We start from the raw sequence: 18,688 nt of genomic DNA, 5'->3' as shown, positions 1-18,688 counted from the left end.
CAATGCTGATTGAGTATATCATCCGTAGCCAGAAACTACTCTTGGAAAGCAGCCCTTTCCTGCGGAAGCATAAATTGGAAAACTTGCAAATGCATGCGGTATACTACAAGACTATATTGATTTGAATGCACTGCGTGTATGCTACCATATAGCACAATAACCCTAAGTAAATTATCATAAAACATGGCAAGATGATAAAATCTTTGAGACTACATTTTGTGATTACAAACTAATGTGGATATACAGCACCCACTGCCCAAACTCCTTCTCCCCAACCTTCTTGCGTAGCCCTGCAGCAGCATAATGGACTGCTCTCCATTCCCAACCTTCCCAGCCTTCATCAACATCTCATACACCTTATCAGCCATAAACGGCGCATCCCCATTCATCACAGACCACATTGACGCAACCACGCTTGGATACCCCTGCCAAGTTCAGGTCTTGCTCTACACTTCATAGATTAACATTGCTGCAATAACAATGGGTGTCATAGGGTATGCTCACTTTATTGTTCTTTTCCAATCTTTTGTGTGGTTGAATACATAATTTACTAAGGCCCCAATTTCATACTAAGTGCATCTATTTTCTGCAATTGATAATGGGCTCTGCTTGTGGGCAGCCTTGTCCTCGAAAGGTTCTCCACGAGTCACGTGACGCTCGTTACTCTGGGACAGATCAAGATATTAATATCCGACCCAGGCGTGATCCAGGCATATCCATTATGGTCACTCCAGCAGACAAGTCAACCTCAGTTGTATACTGTCGATCTTTTTCAAAATATCTCCTCTTCAAGCTTTTTCATTGAATAGGAATGCGTGATTCCTACGGATGACTGAGCCTGGAATCAGCACGTCATCAAGCGCCCATTGCGGTGGCCTCTCCATACACCCTCCCTTTGGCCACACTATCATAGAACTATGTATATCTACTGGTGACTAACTCCCGTATAATCTGATTGTGTAGTTCTGGATTTCGTAATTTGCAGATGTTCTAATTAAATGTACGGCCGACGCAACAGATATAGATACAGGTCGTAATCATAGATGATATTCACTGCTTCTCGGACACGCCACACCATTCAGTCAATTTACATGCGCTCCATGCGTCCCCTGCTTTTCAGCATCTTGTATATAATTGTTCAAGCCAGCTAGGAATAGCAACTGCAACATCTTGAGATGTGGGGAATTAATAATATACGGCCTCCGGCGCCGGCCTACCCTTACGCGTCTGCGGACTTTGTACTCGGGGCGATCCTGATTTGCTTCTTGGTTCGGTTATTGTTGCCCTCCAATACATTGCACCAACGTACAAGTCTATCTTATGGCACGCTCTATTCAACAAACTGGTCCTGGAATCTGGTATATAAACTTTCGTATTTCTTGGTTGATCCATCATCAACAGAATCAACTCTTCTACTTTCTTAAAGATAGTGTTTTCACCATGCGTATGTCCCTTGCTCTAGCTCTAGCTCTTTCCACGGGTGTTCTTGGTGCCCCGGCCCCGGCTGCAGATACGAAACCATCGGCCACAAAGGATTCATCCACTACTATATTCTCGTCCAAGTCTGCAGGACCTTCACCGACGACCGACTCATTGTATCCTAGCCCAACAGTCCCATACGCTTCGGAAGATCTGAACGAGTCATACCTTGATAAATTTCAGAACGAATTACCAGAGCCCATTCGCGGATCGAGAGGCGCAAACATCCTTGGCCCTCAGAACGTCGAGCTCGATCGTCAGAACCCTGACATCCTCGCACCCCCAACTACAGATAGCGGTTCGGTGTAAGTACCCAGTACATTAGCATCAGTGGCTATCTAACCTATCAACACTCAGCGAGAACGTCAAATGGCCATTCAGTCTGTCACACAACCGTATTCAGGATGGCGGTTGGGCGCGTCAGCAGAACGGTACATCGTGGGCGGTGGCAGCGTGATGATTTAGACTCCTGACAAACTATACGTAGTCCATTCGATGCCAATCGCGACAACTATAGCTGGTGTAAATATGCGTCTGAAAGCAGGAACGATGCGGTGCGTCATGCTAGTATTTTAAATTATCCATATTGACAGTTTGATAGTGAAATGCTTGGCATATCACTGCGGAGGTAGGTGCATCATATAGTAATTTAGTATTCGCAATATTCAATATCGATGACGTCATGATTATATTTATTAAGTGGGCATATCCTGGAGGTGTGTAGTTATCTTTCGGTTAACTTTGGCTGCCTGACAGCGAGTCCGGATATTATAGGGAAGCTGCCGTATTGTTGTCGTGAACACTGAAGGCCAGAATTATATAGCTGATGTTGTATGTACCCAGAAGTAGTCCTATTATTCTCTGAACTACCCTCCGATATAGTATCCGGGAGTCTTTGGTACTTTCCACCCGGTATCCCCCATGTCCTTCAGGGCCTTAATGACACCGCTGACGGCTGTGAATTCCTCCTTGTATGTGCATTATATGCCTTCCATTTCACTACTCTCACTTCTCCTTTGTAGGTCTTCGACGATGGGGAATTCAGTGAAGATTCTACTTTCTCGGTTACAGACTGGGCATCCCATATCCCCAAGGAAGTCTTGAGCCGGAACTTCAAGGTCAATGCCTCAGCTTTGATCACATTCCTGACCGCGAGTTGTATATGATCCCACTGCGGTACCGACGGGTACTCCCGAAGAAGAAGGGGTCAAGAGCCCTCAAGGTGTATCTACTTTACCTTACACGTTTGCTGCCAGCAGATCAACGCCACGAAGTATGTTCGCACCAAACTTGATTCGGAATCCAATATCTAAACAGTTCTGCTAGGTTCCGGGTGGAACAGTCAGGTCGTCGATTCACGCACATTCAAAGTCAGCAAGACTATTGCACTTGCAGAGGTATGCAACTGAGTGGCAATTACATTGCTTCAATACTCACTTTATCTTTTCGTATAGGTGACTGTTGAGGTTGGAGGAATGCGTGAACTTCATGTGAGTGAATCACATTTTTCCCAAAATAGAGAACTGACTGGGACACTCGCTAGTGGCATCCAACCCAACCCGAATGGTCTTACTTTATGTCATATCTAATAAAGCCACGCTCATAATCTAAGCCATTGACTCTCTTATCCAGTGAGGGAAATGCCCGCATCACTGTGTTTGCAGCTGAGGGTAACGCACGCACTTTCAATTATCAACCGGGAGATATCGGTAGGGCATTTCTTCGTTGGGTCCTCCAAGATCTCAACAACTTCCAACCCAGGTTATGTCCCGCCATCATTCGGGCACTATGTTGAGAACATTGGAAACACAACGCTCAAGCTCCTTGAAATTTTCAACTCCGACAAGTATGAAGACATTTCACTGAATCAATGGCTGGCGCTCACACCGCCTGATATGGTCAAGGTGTGCCTGCTCGGTTTTTTCTTCAGGTGAATAATTTTGTGCTCACTGCCTGAAAATTTCAGGCTCACCTACAGCTGAGCGACGACACCATTAGCAAACTGCAAAAGTAAAGCCAGTTGTAGTTGGGCCTGGTCTCCTTTAACCTACTTCAGTCAAATTCCAGCATGAGACAATAACTGTATGATCATCGCTTAGTTGTAAGCCTTAATATAATAATTAGTTTATTTGTACTGGTAGAGAAAGAGCACCTCGAATTCATCTGTCTTTCCGTTTGTCAGACATTTATCATAAAGGCTCGGATATGGATCGGAGCTCTAACTCCAAGGGCGAAGAGATGAGCGTGCAGAGGTCATATTTGAGTCTATAGTCTATTAATGATTTACGTGGAGAAGAGGATAAATAGTTCACTCAGCCAGTTTGCGTTTGATAGGCACAGTCGAGTGCACAATTTCCGCTTGTCGCTGGCTGTACCACATTTTGCCTCATCCCTCTTATATTATGGTGGGAAATTCGTACACGGGAAACCATTCGCCTATAGTTATAAGCTGCAACCTATAGAACTATCGCGATGAAGGTACTTATACTGCAGTATATACTTTAGCTAGTACCTTCTGCCCTATATATAGGTATATGAGAGATTGATTTCTGAAAATTGTATCTGGAATCACAGATACACTGAGTTATATTAGTAAACCGCCCGGAGATCATATGATGGGCCACAATCAGCATGTTTACGATCGTACGCCCGTAGATTCAAGCCCGATTATATAAAACATATTTATTTAATATTCCCAATAGGTCAGCAATCTTGGTCGGATACCCGAACCATACCAACTTGGCCGTGTGACGAACCTACTGGCGCATAGATATGGGATATATACTTCAGGTTCTCACTACCATGATAATTTGCATGCACAGTGCGAGACGCCTTGATCTACGGAACTTATAATTATTGTAATCTTCCAGAAGTCCAGGGACATGAAATAATAAATCCCTAGAAAGCTCATTTGCCGACACGTCTCAGTCGATTTCTAAACTATGGTTCTTCACCTTGATTGGGAGTTCTGATATTTTATTTCTAATGCGGTAACAAGTAATTTTACTGGATACTATCGGTTTACTAGTCAATATTACAGAATCAGGTCACGGACACATGATGTAGCCACGATCAATAGTTTCCCGTGGCAATAGAAGCGCAGCCCTATCATGGAACACTCCTCCGACGGATACTGACTTCACATTTGGCCGCTCATTCGCTGACACGTCTCAGTCGATTTCTAAACTATGGTTCTTCACCTTATTGGGAGTTCCGATCTTTTCATTTCTAATGCGGTAACAAGTAATTTTACTGGATACTATCGTTTACTAGTCAATATTACAGAATCAGTCACGGACACATGGTGTAGCCACGATCAATCGTTTCCTGGGGCAATAGAAGCGCAGCCCTATCATGGAACACTCCTCCGACGATACTAACTTCACATTTGGCCGTTTGTCGTGCGAATGCTTCACGAATAACGATCTAATTGTATGCGGCATTGTTAATATTGATATAATCGAGGGTCGTGTACGCATCATAATTACTCATACCTTGGTCGTAGGAAGTGCCTCAACTTGATAACGACGAAATAGGGTACCACAATCAACATCAGTCCATATACGCCAGGTTCCGGCCGATACGGCTCTGTAAGCGTTTAATATTGTTAGCACACTGTAAATCAAAGGTATATTAACCAGTAGAAACTGACCTTGGTCCTATTGAGAACGGCACGAAGTATTTGTTCAGAGCCAGCACCGTCTTCCAGCCAACGTCCAGGCCGAAAATCACTAGCGTCATTCCCCCAGACGCTTGATCGATTGGTTGTGTATGAGGGGACACTAATTACGCTCCCTGCCTCGAACGTCTGGCCAGCAACGGTGGATCGTCTTCCCGGATGGACAGTCCGAGGCATGCCTGTGCCGACCGTCGAATGGATTCGCAATGCCTCTTTAATACAGGCATCCAAGTAAGGTAGGTTCTTTATCATCTCATAGTAAACTACCGCATCGTTTGGCGGCGCTTTGCCACTAGTTTCTTCGGATGAGTCATATGGGACATGGAGATCGAGTTCAGCTTGTAATTCTCGCTGGACCTCCGGATAATTGCCAAGTGGTAGCATAAGGAGCTCAGTGTGCTAAGAAAGTATAGTTAGCCAAATTCAAATGACTAGCACATTGCTACTACTTGCTCGTTGTGTCGCTTCCAGCAACAAGCAGCATTACAGCCTCCGCATACAACTCATTAGCAGACAAGGGACTACCGTCATCATTCTTTGCTTCAAGGAGTTTGGCGACCAGGTCGATACCGCACCCTCCAGACTCTGAGTCTTTTCTAGAACCTCGTTTGATTCTTGCCTCCACCGAAGCCGTGGCTAGTTTTAAGAGATTTATCCTATTATTGGTCCCTGAAATGTTCCACGGGAGTAATCGAAGGAGCCTATGTGCCCACGAAGGGAATATGCCTACTGACATGCCAGTGAATGCTGCGCCAGCTATCGTTTCAATTACTGGAACTCGCATTGTCCCGCGCACGGGTTCTCCAGATGCATCGGTAGACTCGATAGATGGTGAAGAATCTGTTTGAGCCTGAATAAGCCCGAATGGAGATCCTAGCGCGAGATCGCCAATAATATCGAACGCAAGATAGGAGAACTCTATATACGTGTGAGTTGATACTATAATAATACTTAGGCTTCATGTGGATGTAACTCACGAGCGCAAACATTCATTGTTGCTGCCCATGTTTGCAACCCAGTTGGGACCCGAGGTTCCGCGAGCAGCTCCCTCGCATCGTAGGTCCCATTGTACACACAGCTGCCAAATAAGATTGCGCACTCGGGGTTGGAAATCAAGGACATTCTGCGGACTGAAGGCATGGCTAGGCGTCTGCGTTTCTCTGGATTCTGAGCTCGCGACATTATCTTTACTTAATATCCAGGTCACTTACTAGAGTGTTCAGCCTTATCCTGTGTATTAAACGTATTTGTGTTGGGACCATTTCGAAACGAATGGTAAAAGTCGGATTTCAGAACCCCACTGCCATGCCCATACACTGTCTAATGAATTTTGTCTTTAGTGCTTGAAAACCTCGGGGGGGGGATTGGCGGCATATTGGATATCATACCTCTATAGCATCTGGATCGGAAATGCTGAATGATTAGGTCCAAGTCGCACAAAAGTACCTACGGAGAACATCAGCGATTGAATATACGAACGGAAGGGATACATATGGCTACCATATTTCGCGTGTAGTGCTTTACAATCTCACTATGGTTACCGGCCCGCACAACGCGGTACATCCACCAATTGTGAACCCAGCCAAAGGTGGTCCAGGGAATCGATGGCGGTAGTTGTAGGGATCAAGCAAGTAAGGAGCCACGTAAAAACCACCTAAAAGGACGTGTAAATAAATATACATCCAACGACTAAGCAAGTAGAGATTCACCATTAGTGCGCCAAGTGCTGCAGAGCATTGAATGAGACAAGACGAGTCGGTATCCATAGCTTCAGGTGTTGAAGCTTATTGTGAGACCTTCGCCGCCTCTCAGGCCTCTTTTATATGCAAAGAGCCTACAAGAGCAAACATATTCTTCGTAGCTATATACCGCGAAGCTGACGAATGGTCCCACGAGTTCGTGATCTATTCGAATAGATGCAGCAATTCCATACATCGAAGCCCGTCACGCGACCAGGTGGCACATGTAGGCCGACAGATGAGCGGGGGTTGCAGAATACAGTAACGTCACTTCTAATGTAACTTTAGTTGACTTATTCCAGTGCTATAAACTGTTGAAATTACATGGTGTATGTTATAATGTAGTTTATATTGTAATATTTGGCTAACTTGACTGTGGTCAGACCAAGTTAATCGTCATAATAGGACATGCATGGAGAAAATCGATAGCGGTACAGCATTGAAACTGTCAGGAATACCTAACATAATTTGCGAGAAATACGTAACTCACCTAGACGTCTTGAATAGAAAGGTTGCGCTGGACTATGACCTGCCATGCATTACGTATACATACGCGTTTATTACTGTAAGGTTCCGCTGCCGCTCCGTTGATTGAGCGCCGCAGATCACTGAGTCAGGTCAAAGAAGAAAGCATGATAGAGTACCTTGGTCGAGAACAAGCTTGCAAGTATACCTAATGGTCTAGTTGAGCCATGATAGTGACGAGAACACAACTTGCTCCCAAGGAATTGAAATCAAAACGTGTCTCATGATTAAGCAACTTAATCTGTTCATATATGGATTAGAAAGTCAGCCCAATGACCTCCAGTCCTCATAATCTTTAGAAGCTAGAAAAAACTTCTGTGATATTGCATATATAAGCTGCTGGAATTGATCAAACCTGTATGTCTGGCATGAAACATATCATGCTATAAAAATACGATGGGTTTGTCGAGAGCGAGCTTTAATAGGATACAGTCACATGGACTAAAATGTTGCAAAGATACCTGTGTGGAAGGTTTCTTGGTTCGGGGGTAGTTAGGATAAAGTATATTACCAACAAAGTTTCAACTTAATAAATTTGCCGTTAGAACAAGAACATTTCTGGCAAGAGTACTTATAGATATGATAATAGTCAGATTGTCGGATACCTCATTTTATTCCCAAACCGTGCTTTATTCTGGCACTCTCGTATATGGGATGTGTGCGTTCTGTACGCGGCACGATTGCAGGTGAGAGAGCTCGCAGGCGGCCTAAGGACATTGGCCGAATCCCAAAGCTGAAACTACCTGGTTCGAAGGCCGGGATGGCAGAGCCGCGAAAAACGGACAAATGTATAAATCGAATCAGACATACAACAAATACTGACTGATTGGTGGGTAGCTACTGAAAAACACGAGGACAGATTAAGCCCTTGCGTTTAGTGTGTCATTCCAAGTCCCCAGTATGGAATGACATTTGGAGAACTTATGTGATCACGATCACGAATCTTCGCCCTCGGCTCAGTATCGTGTGGAGTGCCTTCGAACGCTGGGCTCATCAACTGGTCATTCAGGGAGGGAGGGAGAAAAGTCTAGTTGATAGTGAGATGTGGCTGGGGGCATGACTATGGAGACGAATGAAACTTCACTAGTACTAGCTGGCATTCACATAGGTATCTGTTTGCGGTAATGCAACCCCACTGATAGTGCCAAAGTAGGTGCATATCTACTTCTCAGAAGCGGAACCGCATCCTGGTGGTGTAGAGCTATTAGAATTGTCGGTACGCTGCTTTCAATATTATTTTGGAGGGCGTCGCTCCTCAAAGCTCATCTTGACATTACCTATGATTACGAATACGTAAACTTAGCCCGCTGTTTGGTCGATTGCGTGGATAAAGCCAATATACGTTTGTTGGGAAATCACGTGCAATCACCAAGCCTACACTTATCTTATCACTAATTTGCATTTCATTAGGAAGACGATCCTCCTGCCTTAATTATCCATCTGACGACGACTGCCTACTTGCTATCGAATTGTCTGCACATATTATTTCTCCTTGGTTAAAGACCTGAAAAAACACACATCTATAATGCGTGTTCTATCTCTTGGTATCTTATACTCTATTTTCAGCCTGAGCCTTGGGTGGGAAACCGTCGAGGATGCCGGTAAGTCGGTCAACCATCATCCGCAAATGCGGAGAGTTGTCCTGAAGTTCATACTCATATGGGAGATACAACTTCCTCATTTTACACGCCGAAAGGATGGATAAAATCAGCTTCTGCTCAGCTGTGAGAAAGTGGCTTACGGACTCGGCCCTGCCTTATTCCATGCTCTAGAGTACCAGTATAACTGACAAGCGTTTCTTCTGTGTTATTTTGCATTGTCAAACGGTTTGTTTTTTCCTTTACATATTCTCAACAAACCACGCAAACTGGGATTTTCGCTCGCACACCCGCCTGCCACCTGCCAAATTCATTCCGCTCTATCCGGCCCGCCTTTCTGACATGCCGCTCTACCCAATCGGCACAAACTCTTGCACTTTTGGATCGTAACGCACATCGACCTCGGTTGATTGCCCAATGTTCACCGGCCCTAACCGGCACGGTTTGCTTGGATTATTGGATCGTTCGTGGCTTGCTTCATTGGGACTCGTATTCCAACAGCACGGCTATCTCGAGAGCTTGTCAAGCGTGAGTCGGTCGGGACTCTCGCCACGGTTTATCCTTCTGATTACCGTATCGCTGGACTTGCTGGTGAGTACACGAGAGTTATTTTTGACCATTGTTCCTCGTGGCGATGTTGGATTGACTGCTATGGGTCAATACATTCAGGTCACCCTTTTGCTTTGATGGAGTATTACGCAAGGTTGGTCTTGTCAAGATCCTAATTTATGACTAAGCTGACTTTATCGGATCGTTTGACAACTTGTTGTCCTTTACACTATTGCTCTGGGATGAAATACATTGAGTTGATAGTTGCCACAAGAACGGTTCGCTCTCCTATCTGTTTTTTCCCATTTCCCAGAATGCGCGTAATGTAGCCAGTACACCTGGTAAGACGGCAAGCTTTACGGTCAGGGTCGGAGAGTCACCGAATGGATTTGAGCCGGACGTGGGAGGGTTCGATGTGGGGGTAGATCAGGTCCCAATGAGTGGTTGGGATGATCCAACTCCGCTCAGTGGAATGGTGAATCGGGACCCGCCGAGCAATCAGAAAAACCCCGTTAGGACGGGATGGCGGGGTTGGGGCAAAAGCATGTTTGCCGGCTGGCAAGCGAAAGCGGCTGAGCGAGGCCCGGCAGCGACGGCGCGAGTTGCGTTGATGGGGAATGTCACCGTTTTCTATGGTGTGACAGGCGAGGGAGACACGGAAGGTACGTCATTGTCCAGCCTTCGTTCCTCCACGGCTGTCCTACGTCCCTTTTAAATTACCCGGTCGCGGGGAATATCTCACGAACCTGAGATTCGTATTATCTGGCCCATGACTTGTTCCAGTGGCGACATGTGAACGGCTCCGACTTTGGTGGCCTGCCTGTCTTACCTTCTTGTGTGTGGTAATCGATCGACTGGCTGAACATGTTCATATCCCTATAGCCGACCTGGAGGCCCGTCAAATGTCAGAGTGCTTTTGGCTAAACATCCTGACGCAAAGTGGTGGGTACCCGGGCGTCCTGGAGCGCCTCATGTGGCGTGGTGGGCACGGTTCGATCCTCAAGTAAGTGTAGCATCGCATAGCAGAGCCTCGAGGCTGAGATCATCTTTACTAGGCTGTATTCTACGTGGGAGGGTTTGGAAAGTGAGTAAATATGACTTCGAGTAGCCATGCAATGGCTGATGCCTTGCCAGCGAACACTATATCGGGTGGATACCAGTGGAACTATATCGTAATAGTTCAGCTACGAACGCGTATTTTTAGGGCCGAGGTTAGCGACCTTGGCAACTGAGTGTGTTCATATGTCACGTGACGCTTGCGGGTCTCCATTCGGTAGTTCTTTCAGGGCTCTGGTCGCTCTCTGTGCTTGGCGGTGACTATCCTCTTGTATCCTCTCTCCTTGTTTCCTTATCCTCTTCCAGCCTGGCTCGACGCCAGCCCGCTTTCATCTGTCCGTGCAGCTGGTGACAACTCTCTTTTCTGCTTGATTTTTCTTGTATTTTACCCCGGTGGTCTGTTTCACTATCAATATGCGTGCTAAGCAAATCTTGTCTCGAATCCCAGTCCCCGCCCAAGTTAAGCTTGTCGTACGTGGCCAAGCCTTTTTTGTTTCCATTTTAGACCATGTCGGCTGACAAGGACATTGGTTTGCCACCAAGTATGCCCGACTGACACTGAACAAGCTCACGACACTCTACTTTGTGCTCTCCGTCGTCCACTGCGTGCTCCAAGTCATCCTTCAACTAGCCGCACATGCAATCAATGTCAATGCTCGGCACTTGGTTACCCACATCCTCGAGCAGGCCAAGCTCACAATGGACGTAAGTCTCTCCGCTCCTTTGTTACTCTGTTTGGACGATTATCAATCGCCTCACAATACAATAATACTGACAATGCGTCCAATAGAAATTCGCTCTCGTGGAGAACAAGCGTCGGGTTCCTCAAGTACGAACAACCGATCTGACACTCACATTGTGCAGGGGCATTCCCGGCCAATTCGGGTTTACGGGGAAAGATGTCTGTGATGTACTATGGAGCCAGAGTCGGGGCTTGGTCAATGACACTGTGAGTCGGCTCGACTACGCATTGCCAACAACGAGCTTGCGCATGGCTAGTTGCAAAGCTTCACGGCGGATCTATGTTGGAAAAAAATCTAATTAGTGCGATTGATTCCGCAGGTCGAAGACTTCCTTTCTCCCAGTTCCGAAAGTGATGACAACAACAACAAATCGAGCTCGGATTCTGACGACGACAAGACAACGTCGCCTCTTCCCGTACAAGCACCGACTGTCTCGTTCTCGTCAACGCGCGCATCTTCGACTTTTGCATCCTCAACTTCCAATTCAGTTTCAACTTTTCCTGTTGCACCTACACTTGTCAGCTCGACGCCGACTTTATCTTCAACTTCCCGACGCACAACTACTTCTCTTTCTGTTTCTATAACTACTACATCTTTTGTCGCATCTACCAGTAGCCCTCATGATTCACCTACATCTTCAACATTCACTTCGTTCCCTTCCGAGACCTCTACAACAACCGGTCCCACCGCGCCGACTGGCATTCAAAACCTTATCAGACCGAGACCAGGCTCTGGATCGTCGGACTCGGGCTCGGACAATGATACGGGGGTTATCTCAGCTCACTTCGTGCGAAGGCGAGCACTCAAGCAGAGGTCCACTGTCTCTGAGAGCAGAGATAGCACAAGGAAGGTCTTCGATAGGGAGAAGCTTAGGGTAAATGCGTCACCTCTTATACTTGGTTCATAATTGATACGTTTGGAATTAGCCACTTTCCCTGCCTCGCTCTCAACCTCGCGTCCCCTCCCAATCATCCTCTGTCGACATCGATGAATCTCATCCCGATCTCAAAACACACATTCGCCGTGCACGCGTCGCTCCCATAACTAACTCTCTACTCAAGCGCACTCTAGAAGGATCAACATTAGAATATATTCCAATCGCCCCACGAGCCGTCGATCCCATGCGATTTGTTTCTCGTCACTCGAGACGTACCAAGCGTTCAAGAAACCTAACTGCCCGGTCACCCTTCATCTCGGACGAACAAGATGTCAAAATTACACCCATCTGGAGATTCGAAGTCGACTCGGATGACGAGAAGAAACACCAAAGCGGGAATCTGGCCGGGAATTCGACTGTCCCAATGAATAGTATGTACCTGGATGTATCGATATGTTATTGATACTAAGGCGCATAACAGTGAACCGAGGCAAACCTATTCTCGTCTCCGTCAAGATATCTGGATTGGTTGGCCCCGGGATGGGCGATCAGCAAATCATGGCCGGGAACGGTACCGGTAAGCACCGGTTGGACCAAACTGTGGCATACCTTGAATTCACTTCGGTTTAGCAGCTACCTTTGGTGACGTAGAACTTTCTCCCGGATGTGCACTCGCCTTGTCATGGCCCGCGCAAGTGCTGCGTGATTTTGCTCGGGAAGATCTTGCCATGATCGGGTTCCAGGTCTGGTTATTGGGAATGAGTGTGGTCGCTGTAAGCTGCTCCTTTCAACTGATTGAATTCATTATTGATTCGCCCCGAAACCCCAGATTCTCAACGAGAGTGTCCCTCACATGTGAGCACACTTGCTTCTTGATTCAATCGAATACACTAAACGTTTTGATGTACTAGGGTCGCGGGACTATTCACGCAAGCACTTTCTACAGGGTGGTCCGCATTCCAGATGGCACGGTCTGCTTCGTTCCGAGCACAATACGGAGAAACGATCGTTCGTGGAGCTTGCTCAGGAGTCGACGTGCTTCCCGAATACTTTACTCATCGCACAACAGACGAGGTAAATTTTCGACCTTAACCCTCCCGAGATTCGAGACAAACTTTTCATTACTAGATTCCAATCGTGGTCTTCAATGCAGTCTTCTTGATCACAATGACGATCTTGTCATGGAGGGTCTGCAAGGTCAGTCTATTCCTATTCTGTAACAGTTTCCTATTTAATTCAAAGGGAAATACGTAGGTCTATGGGTGGCAAACTTTCAAGCGTATCGGCGCTTCCAGAGTCATGAATCGGGCCTATCGTCTTGTTCTGGCGTTCAGTATCCATCTGCAATGCGCAGTTTATTTCTTCGTCACATCCAGTGCTCTCTGGGTCGATGAGCTTCTCAATGGTTCAATTGCTTGTTTCGCGGAACACCAGGGGCTTTACAAAGGGGTGTTCATCACAAGCATCTTGGTAAGCGTTCGACCCCTTTGTTGTGTCCGAGGCGACACTTAGTTTAGCATACCTAGCTTTTACTCCCTTGGTTGATCCTCGGTTGGATTGGCGTCCGCCGGGAGAACAAACTCATGATGCACGCTTTCTTGATCATCAGCTTGCTCTTCATCACGGCCTGGGCTGCCATGTTTGCTTCAGACGTTTATCGATGGTCATTTGCTACCTGGCCGTTTTTCGCAGCAATGACCGTCACATCATTTGTGGTCTTGGTCGCAACCACCGGCCTTGCTATCGTTTGCAGGTACAACTTCAAGAAAGGTAAGCAGCCCTGGCTCGTTGATCCTTTGACTCTATGAGGCACTGGACTGACTTGCCCAAATTCAATTCGGAACTCCATCTCACCAATACATTCCATACAGGTCTAGCTCTATTCTGTAAGTGAAAATTTCCGGCCAGTACTCCTATCAAATATGGCTAATATTTGGTCTTTACCAAGTGCAATCTCAGCAGATCCTTCCTAGTGGTGATTTCACCGACGCCATGCCTGACCCGGAAAAGGTTGGCTTTCCGGCTCAGCGGGCTGGAGAAGAGCTCCCGACTTTTTCCGTCGCCTTTGGCCATGGCGGAGTCCCTCAGCCCCCTTCACAGATGTTCCCGGTACAACCAGCGGCTGCCGTCTCCCGTAGTACCACACTGAGCAACGATCGCCCAGCTGGATATTCGGTCAATCCGTATGTCACCAACAGATCCGACTTTTGGGGAGAGGGGAATGTCGCTCGTAGTGCTTCTATGCGAAGCAAATCGAGCACTGACACGAGCTCTGCGCCCACTATCCGTTCGACGGATCCTATGCTGTTTGACCATGACATTCCGAGATACTCGTCCGAAGAAGAACCAGATTCTGTCCGTCGCGAGCTCCCTCAGTGGGAAGAAGTCAGGCGTTCGCAACTGCCTTCTACATTTGATCTTCAGCCATCCCACTTGTCGATCCAACCTCAGACTCAAGCTCGGCCACAACTGGATAGGGATAGCACTTATTCTTCGGGAACTACTGGGACGGGAACCGGTCAGTTTGAAGTGCTTCGTGATGGGGTGGCAAAAGGTGGATGCGCGAGAATTATATCGGGCCAGTATTGTCTCGGGCGTGACGCATGCGAGCGGGTTCTCGGGTGCGTCATGGGCGCGTGGAGATGATGCTGGGCCGTTACCTACAAGGGCCGCCGTTCCGGTACCACCTGTACCAGCATACAGGCCACTACAGGCTCCACTCCCTGTTGCTGCTGCACCTCGCGCGTTTGTCGGTCTCCCTGGCAAGAACATTAAGCCCCAAACGACGGCCAGCGGGCGTGTTACTCAGCAGTTTTCTCCTCCCCAGGCGACTGGTGTACTGGGTGGCGTTGCTGTACCACCAGGGTGGTGATAGAACGGGTGAAAGATTGAATTGTGTATCCTAGTCTGCTTGGAAATGTATTCTGAATTTCACCTTGTTTGGGCTCGTCGTAGATTTCCTTGTTGAATATAATTCACATATCACACTCAGTCGTGAATAGTTTAAACGTGATGTACGAGCGGGGGCAGTAGATTACAGTACCTAAGTATACAATCAAGAGACGACGGCAACATACGAGAAGCGGGACAGGATAAACTTGAATATCGAGGTGACGTGCATAAACCCAACTACTTAAGAAGACCCAAGAAATAAGAGGTTATTTATGATTGAACGAGTTCCCTCAATCTGTTCCGTTTGTCTCGGTCGTGACGGGTCTCTCGAGAACCCACGCGTCGCGCTCAGGACCATCACTCGATCCCAATTTGCGATAATACCCCGCAATACGCTCGCGTTCGACAAAGCCATATCGCTCGTAGAACGTTCGGGCGTCGGTATTGGGCACATGGACATGTAAGTAGAATGACGTAATCTTGCGGTTGAGCGCGTTGAACGAGATCGTGGATGATTGTGGAGGTGTGCCGATGGGTGGCTTGTCACCGATCGACCCGTTGTATTGTGCAGCAGCGTTGAACACCTGCTGGAGGGCCATTGAGCCCAAACCGAGACCACGATATGGCTGACAAACAAACAGTAATAAAATCAGTTACACGTTTCATTTGTTATAAATGTCACGAATAAATGCGGAGTGGATTAAAAGGCCACTTTTGGACATCCCACAATGCCCTTACACGCCGAGATCACTCTTATTGGCACTCATTGTGGCTAACCCCTCCTGTAAAGGGCGATGGGGGAGAGCGATGCACGATTATTCTTGTACTCTCAAGAGTAACATGCAACAGGCGACACAAACACAACGTAGAAACGTGATATACGGCCGAGTCGCATAGACGCTCAAGGAAATCGAGGTAGAGAAATATACGTACAGCAAGCACGCCCATTGTCATAATGTATACACAAGCCTCTCCTGGCATGCGCCCCCTCTCAATACGACTGCATACGCCCCACAGGAACATCGTTGTAATAGACTGGACAAATCGACAATGGGATCAGTAATCAAACCCCAATCGAGCACACAATGTCGGTAAACTAACTTAGTTTACAGAATTCGTCCAGCTCAGGCTCAAGGACCTCCTTGTAGAACTTCTCAGAGTAACGAATAGGAAATAAAACAGAGTTAAGTTTTCTGAGTGTGCCGAGGTTATTCGGAGTCAACGAGGCTAGTGAGATACGGGCGGCAGGGCGCGCAGTCTTACGGGACGAGATAGTTGCCGGAATCGCAGTCGCGCCAGCGGGTGTAGGTATGGGCATAGCAGCAGCGGTTGCCATTCGTTACTATTCGTGCGTTGGCGGAGACCTATAGGGTGGCGGGCAGACTGTCGTGGTCGTGTGCAAGGGTCGATTCAACTCATCTGACGTGCGCGTGTTCGTAACCTGTTGATTAACTATGCTTACTAATCGCCCAATTTGGTATGTGCGAATACACCAGTTATTACCCGAGCCCGGTCTAATCAAATCCGTTGTTTATAACTTACTATACGTTGGTTAATAGTGAGTAGACGAGGCTGAAAATACATTACATCCATCGAAGGAACAACATTTCACAAAACTCCCGTGTTTCCTCCCACATTTTTCCACCCACCATAGTTGCCGCGCCTGCTTGAGTATCCGCCTCGAATCCAAGCCTTACGCTCTCTGCTATACCAGCCCTCCAAATATGTAGATCGCCACCGGGGATCCAAGGACTGTCAATCTGGTCCGCACATTGCTTCTCGAAGCTCAAGATTACAGCCAATCGAGCGAGTGCATGGTGCGATAAAGCATGTGAGAACGACTCTGGTTTGGTGCCTTGTAATCTCGGGGTACTTCGTAATAAAGCCAATATCGCATCGAGAGAAGGGGCCGGATAGGGTTCCAGAGTCTGCTTTGGTCCGACATCTGCGGTATGGTCGTTGGTGATCCCGGGCGCTCTTGCTGTTGGCCGAGCCTTTGGCCAGCGGCCGGCAGAGCTGTCTTTAATGCCACCAAAAATACCAATGTCAGATACGTCATTTCCTGACCTGGAAAGATAACAAGCGGCTAAGCAGAAGCAAAAGCGGTAATATAGATGGGCAGGAAAGCGTGATGCGGAATTCAGTTCCATGTAGACAGGTCCGGTGAAATGAACGAGTAGCGTTTTGAATGCCGGGCTTGAGAGGGCCGGTAACTGATCTGCAGCTGTTCGGACTAAGCTTCCAGGTGAGATCGCGTGTGCCGCAGACGCATTGACGAGCTACAATTGACAGCTTGTCAATGACGATAAAAGATCAACTATGGCATACGCGCGAAAAGGCACATTTACCAGTGTCAATAGCCGTAAACCTAGTTTGTTTATTTCGCATGACTCTGGGCTAAACGTCAGGGCAGAGAATGCGACACCAACCACATTTTGGACATCATTCTGCGGGGTGCCAGATCGGGATGCAGGTGGTATGTGAGAGAGAAGGAGTGTTGAATGGGAAGCTGTGAATGAAATAAAACAATAAACTTGAGTGTGGATTGGGACACGCACCAACAGTTGCTTCGGCAATATTAATTGCCTGATCCATCTCAAATAATTTTATCCACCATTCAACCACACTCCACGCGTGAGATGCAACATAAGAGTCGGTTTTATCATCGCCATCACTAAGATCGCTGTCATCCCCCTCGATCCATTTCGCTTGAGCAGTTGAGGTGCCATCTTTGGGCAAGAGGAACCCATCACGGACCATGGTCCAGCAATCCCGGGCCTTACCGATCTGGACCGACTCTTCAGCCAATGGACTTTTGAAAGTATCAATTTTCCCTGTTGCCATTATAGAACCAAAGTCTGATACGTCACAGGGTGGCCGAGTATACGAATTCAGGCCTACTGTTAGATGTGCGGGGTGGGTAGTCGTGGCCAGGGTTAGGAGCAGCTCCAGCGCTAACTGAGACCCGCGCTGGGTGGGGATTTCGGTTTGTGCCTGTGCTTTGCGGGGCGATAGAGGAGTCGGCGTGGCAAGGAGCCGAGGCTTGGCTGATGGTTTGGATGAAGGGCTGCTCGGTGATCTGGCCTTTGCTAGGGGCTGTGTGACTTTGTACGGAGGATAGAGCGCGAGGACCAGTAAATGCCGAATATGCGACCTATAATATAAATTTAGTTTAGACGGAGAGCGGCCATGTGCTTCAAAACGGCCCGGTGGTGAACGGCTACTTACGGTGATGGGTAACGGCCATCTCCTTTCCGGAATGCGTTCAATGCCTCAACTCCAAGCTCATCTACCTAATGGATCAGAGCTGTCTAATTAAGTGCTAAAATGCCGACTTACACGAGCCTTCTGACCAACAGTTATTGACGACATTGGCTTGATCTCTTGACAGCTGTTGTTGGTTCTCGAACTGTGGTATATGTGGCACCGCGCCTGGCAGGGATCCATCCAGAGCACCAGAGGCCATCTACTCCAGTATAGCTTTATTTATCGGAGTAAATATATGAGAACACGCAGTATCAAGTATGTGGATTTCGAGCGAACCACACGCC

At 47.5% G+C, this 18,688-nt stretch overlaps 6 protein-coding genes across 6 annotated transcripts; 2 read left to right on the top strand and 4 right to left on the bottom strand.

The window, feature by feature from the left end:
- Positions 1-1,440: 1,440 nt before the first annotated feature.
- Positions 1,441-3,493, top strand: RhiXN_06977 (spherulin-1A protein; the record flags this gene model as incomplete). The annotated part of the gene is made up of 11 exons (XM_043326793.1): positions 1,441-1,784; positions 1,837-1,910; positions 1,967-2,033; positions 2,551-2,685; positions 2,739-2,752; positions 2,806-2,876; positions 2,934-2,969; positions 3,023-3,045; positions 3,112-3,188; positions 3,241-3,383; positions 3,446-3,493. 11 exons carry the CDS (start codon positions 1,441-1,443, stop codon positions 3,491-3,493), a joined length of 1,032 nt encoding a protein of 343 aa, XP_043185265.1.
- A 1,538-nt stretch (positions 3,494-5,031) lies between these two features.
- RhiXN_06976 (cytochrome P450 family protein) lies at positions 5,032-6,280 on the bottom strand (the record flags this gene model as incomplete). Its single annotated transcript, XM_043326792.1, has 4 exons — positions 5,032-5,067; positions 5,132-5,557; positions 5,646-6,076; positions 6,136-6,280. 4 exons carry the CDS (start codon positions 6,278-6,280, stop codon positions 5,032-5,034), a joined length of 1,038 nt encoding a protein of 345 aa, XP_043185264.1.
- A 3,157-nt stretch (positions 6,281-9,437) lies between these two features.
- Positions 9,438-15,117, top strand: RhiXN_06975 (uncharacterized protein; the record flags this gene model as incomplete). The annotated part of the gene is made up of 20 exons (XM_043326791.1): positions 9,438-9,462; positions 9,522-9,611; positions 9,899-10,231; positions 10,452-10,572; positions 10,625-10,653; positions 10,704-10,780; positions 11,193-11,330; positions 11,416-11,574; positions 11,688-12,242; positions 12,295-12,676; positions 12,727-12,822; positions 12,876-13,018; positions 13,075-13,100; positions 13,157-13,319; positions 13,374-13,442; positions 13,500-13,715; positions 13,772-14,015; positions 14,117-14,131; positions 14,194-14,620; positions 14,670-15,117. The coding sequence occupies 20 exons, from the start codon at positions 9,438-9,440 to the stop codon at positions 15,115-15,117; spliced, it is 3,756 nt and encodes a 1,251-aa protein (XP_043185263.1).
- A 310-nt stretch (positions 15,118-15,427) lies between these two features.
- Positions 15,428-15,736, bottom strand: RhiXN_06974 (GNAT family acetyltransferase; the record flags this gene model as incomplete). The annotated part of the gene is made up of 1 exon (XM_043326790.1): positions 15,428-15,736. One exon carries the CDS (start codon positions 15,734-15,736, stop codon positions 15,428-15,430), a length of 309 nt encoding a protein of 102 aa, XP_043185262.1.
- A 392-nt stretch (positions 15,737-16,128) lies between these two features.
- RhiXN_06973 (GNAT family acetyltransferase) lies at positions 16,129-16,473 on the bottom strand (the record flags this gene model as incomplete). Its single annotated transcript, XM_043326789.1, has 2 exons — positions 16,129-16,172; positions 16,239-16,473. The coding sequence occupies 2 exons, from the start codon at positions 16,471-16,473 to the stop codon at positions 16,129-16,131; spliced, it is 279 nt and encodes a 92-aa protein (XP_043185261.1).
- A 247-nt stretch (positions 16,474-16,720) lies between these two features.
- On the bottom strand, positions 16,721-18,603 carry RhiXN_06972 (uncharacterized protein; the record flags this gene model as incomplete). Its single annotated transcript, XM_043326788.1, has 5 exons — positions 16,721-17,416; positions 17,486-17,646; positions 17,696-18,291; positions 18,366-18,426; positions 18,477-18,603. The coding sequence occupies 5 exons, from the start codon at positions 18,601-18,603 to the stop codon at positions 16,721-16,723; spliced, it is 1,641 nt and encodes a 546-aa protein (XP_043185260.1).
- Between the last annotated feature and the right edge of the window lie 85 nt (positions 18,604-18,688).

The sequence above is a fragment of the Rhizoctonia solani genome, chromosome 13 (genome assembly GCF_016906535.1).
Source record: "Rhizoctonia solani chromosome 13, complete sequence".
Classification (NCBI taxonomy): domain Eukaryota; kingdom Fungi; phylum Basidiomycota; class Agaricomycetes; order Cantharellales; family Ceratobasidiaceae; genus Rhizoctonia; species Rhizoctonia solani.
This window is presented reverse-complemented; position numbering and strand designations above follow the sequence as displayed.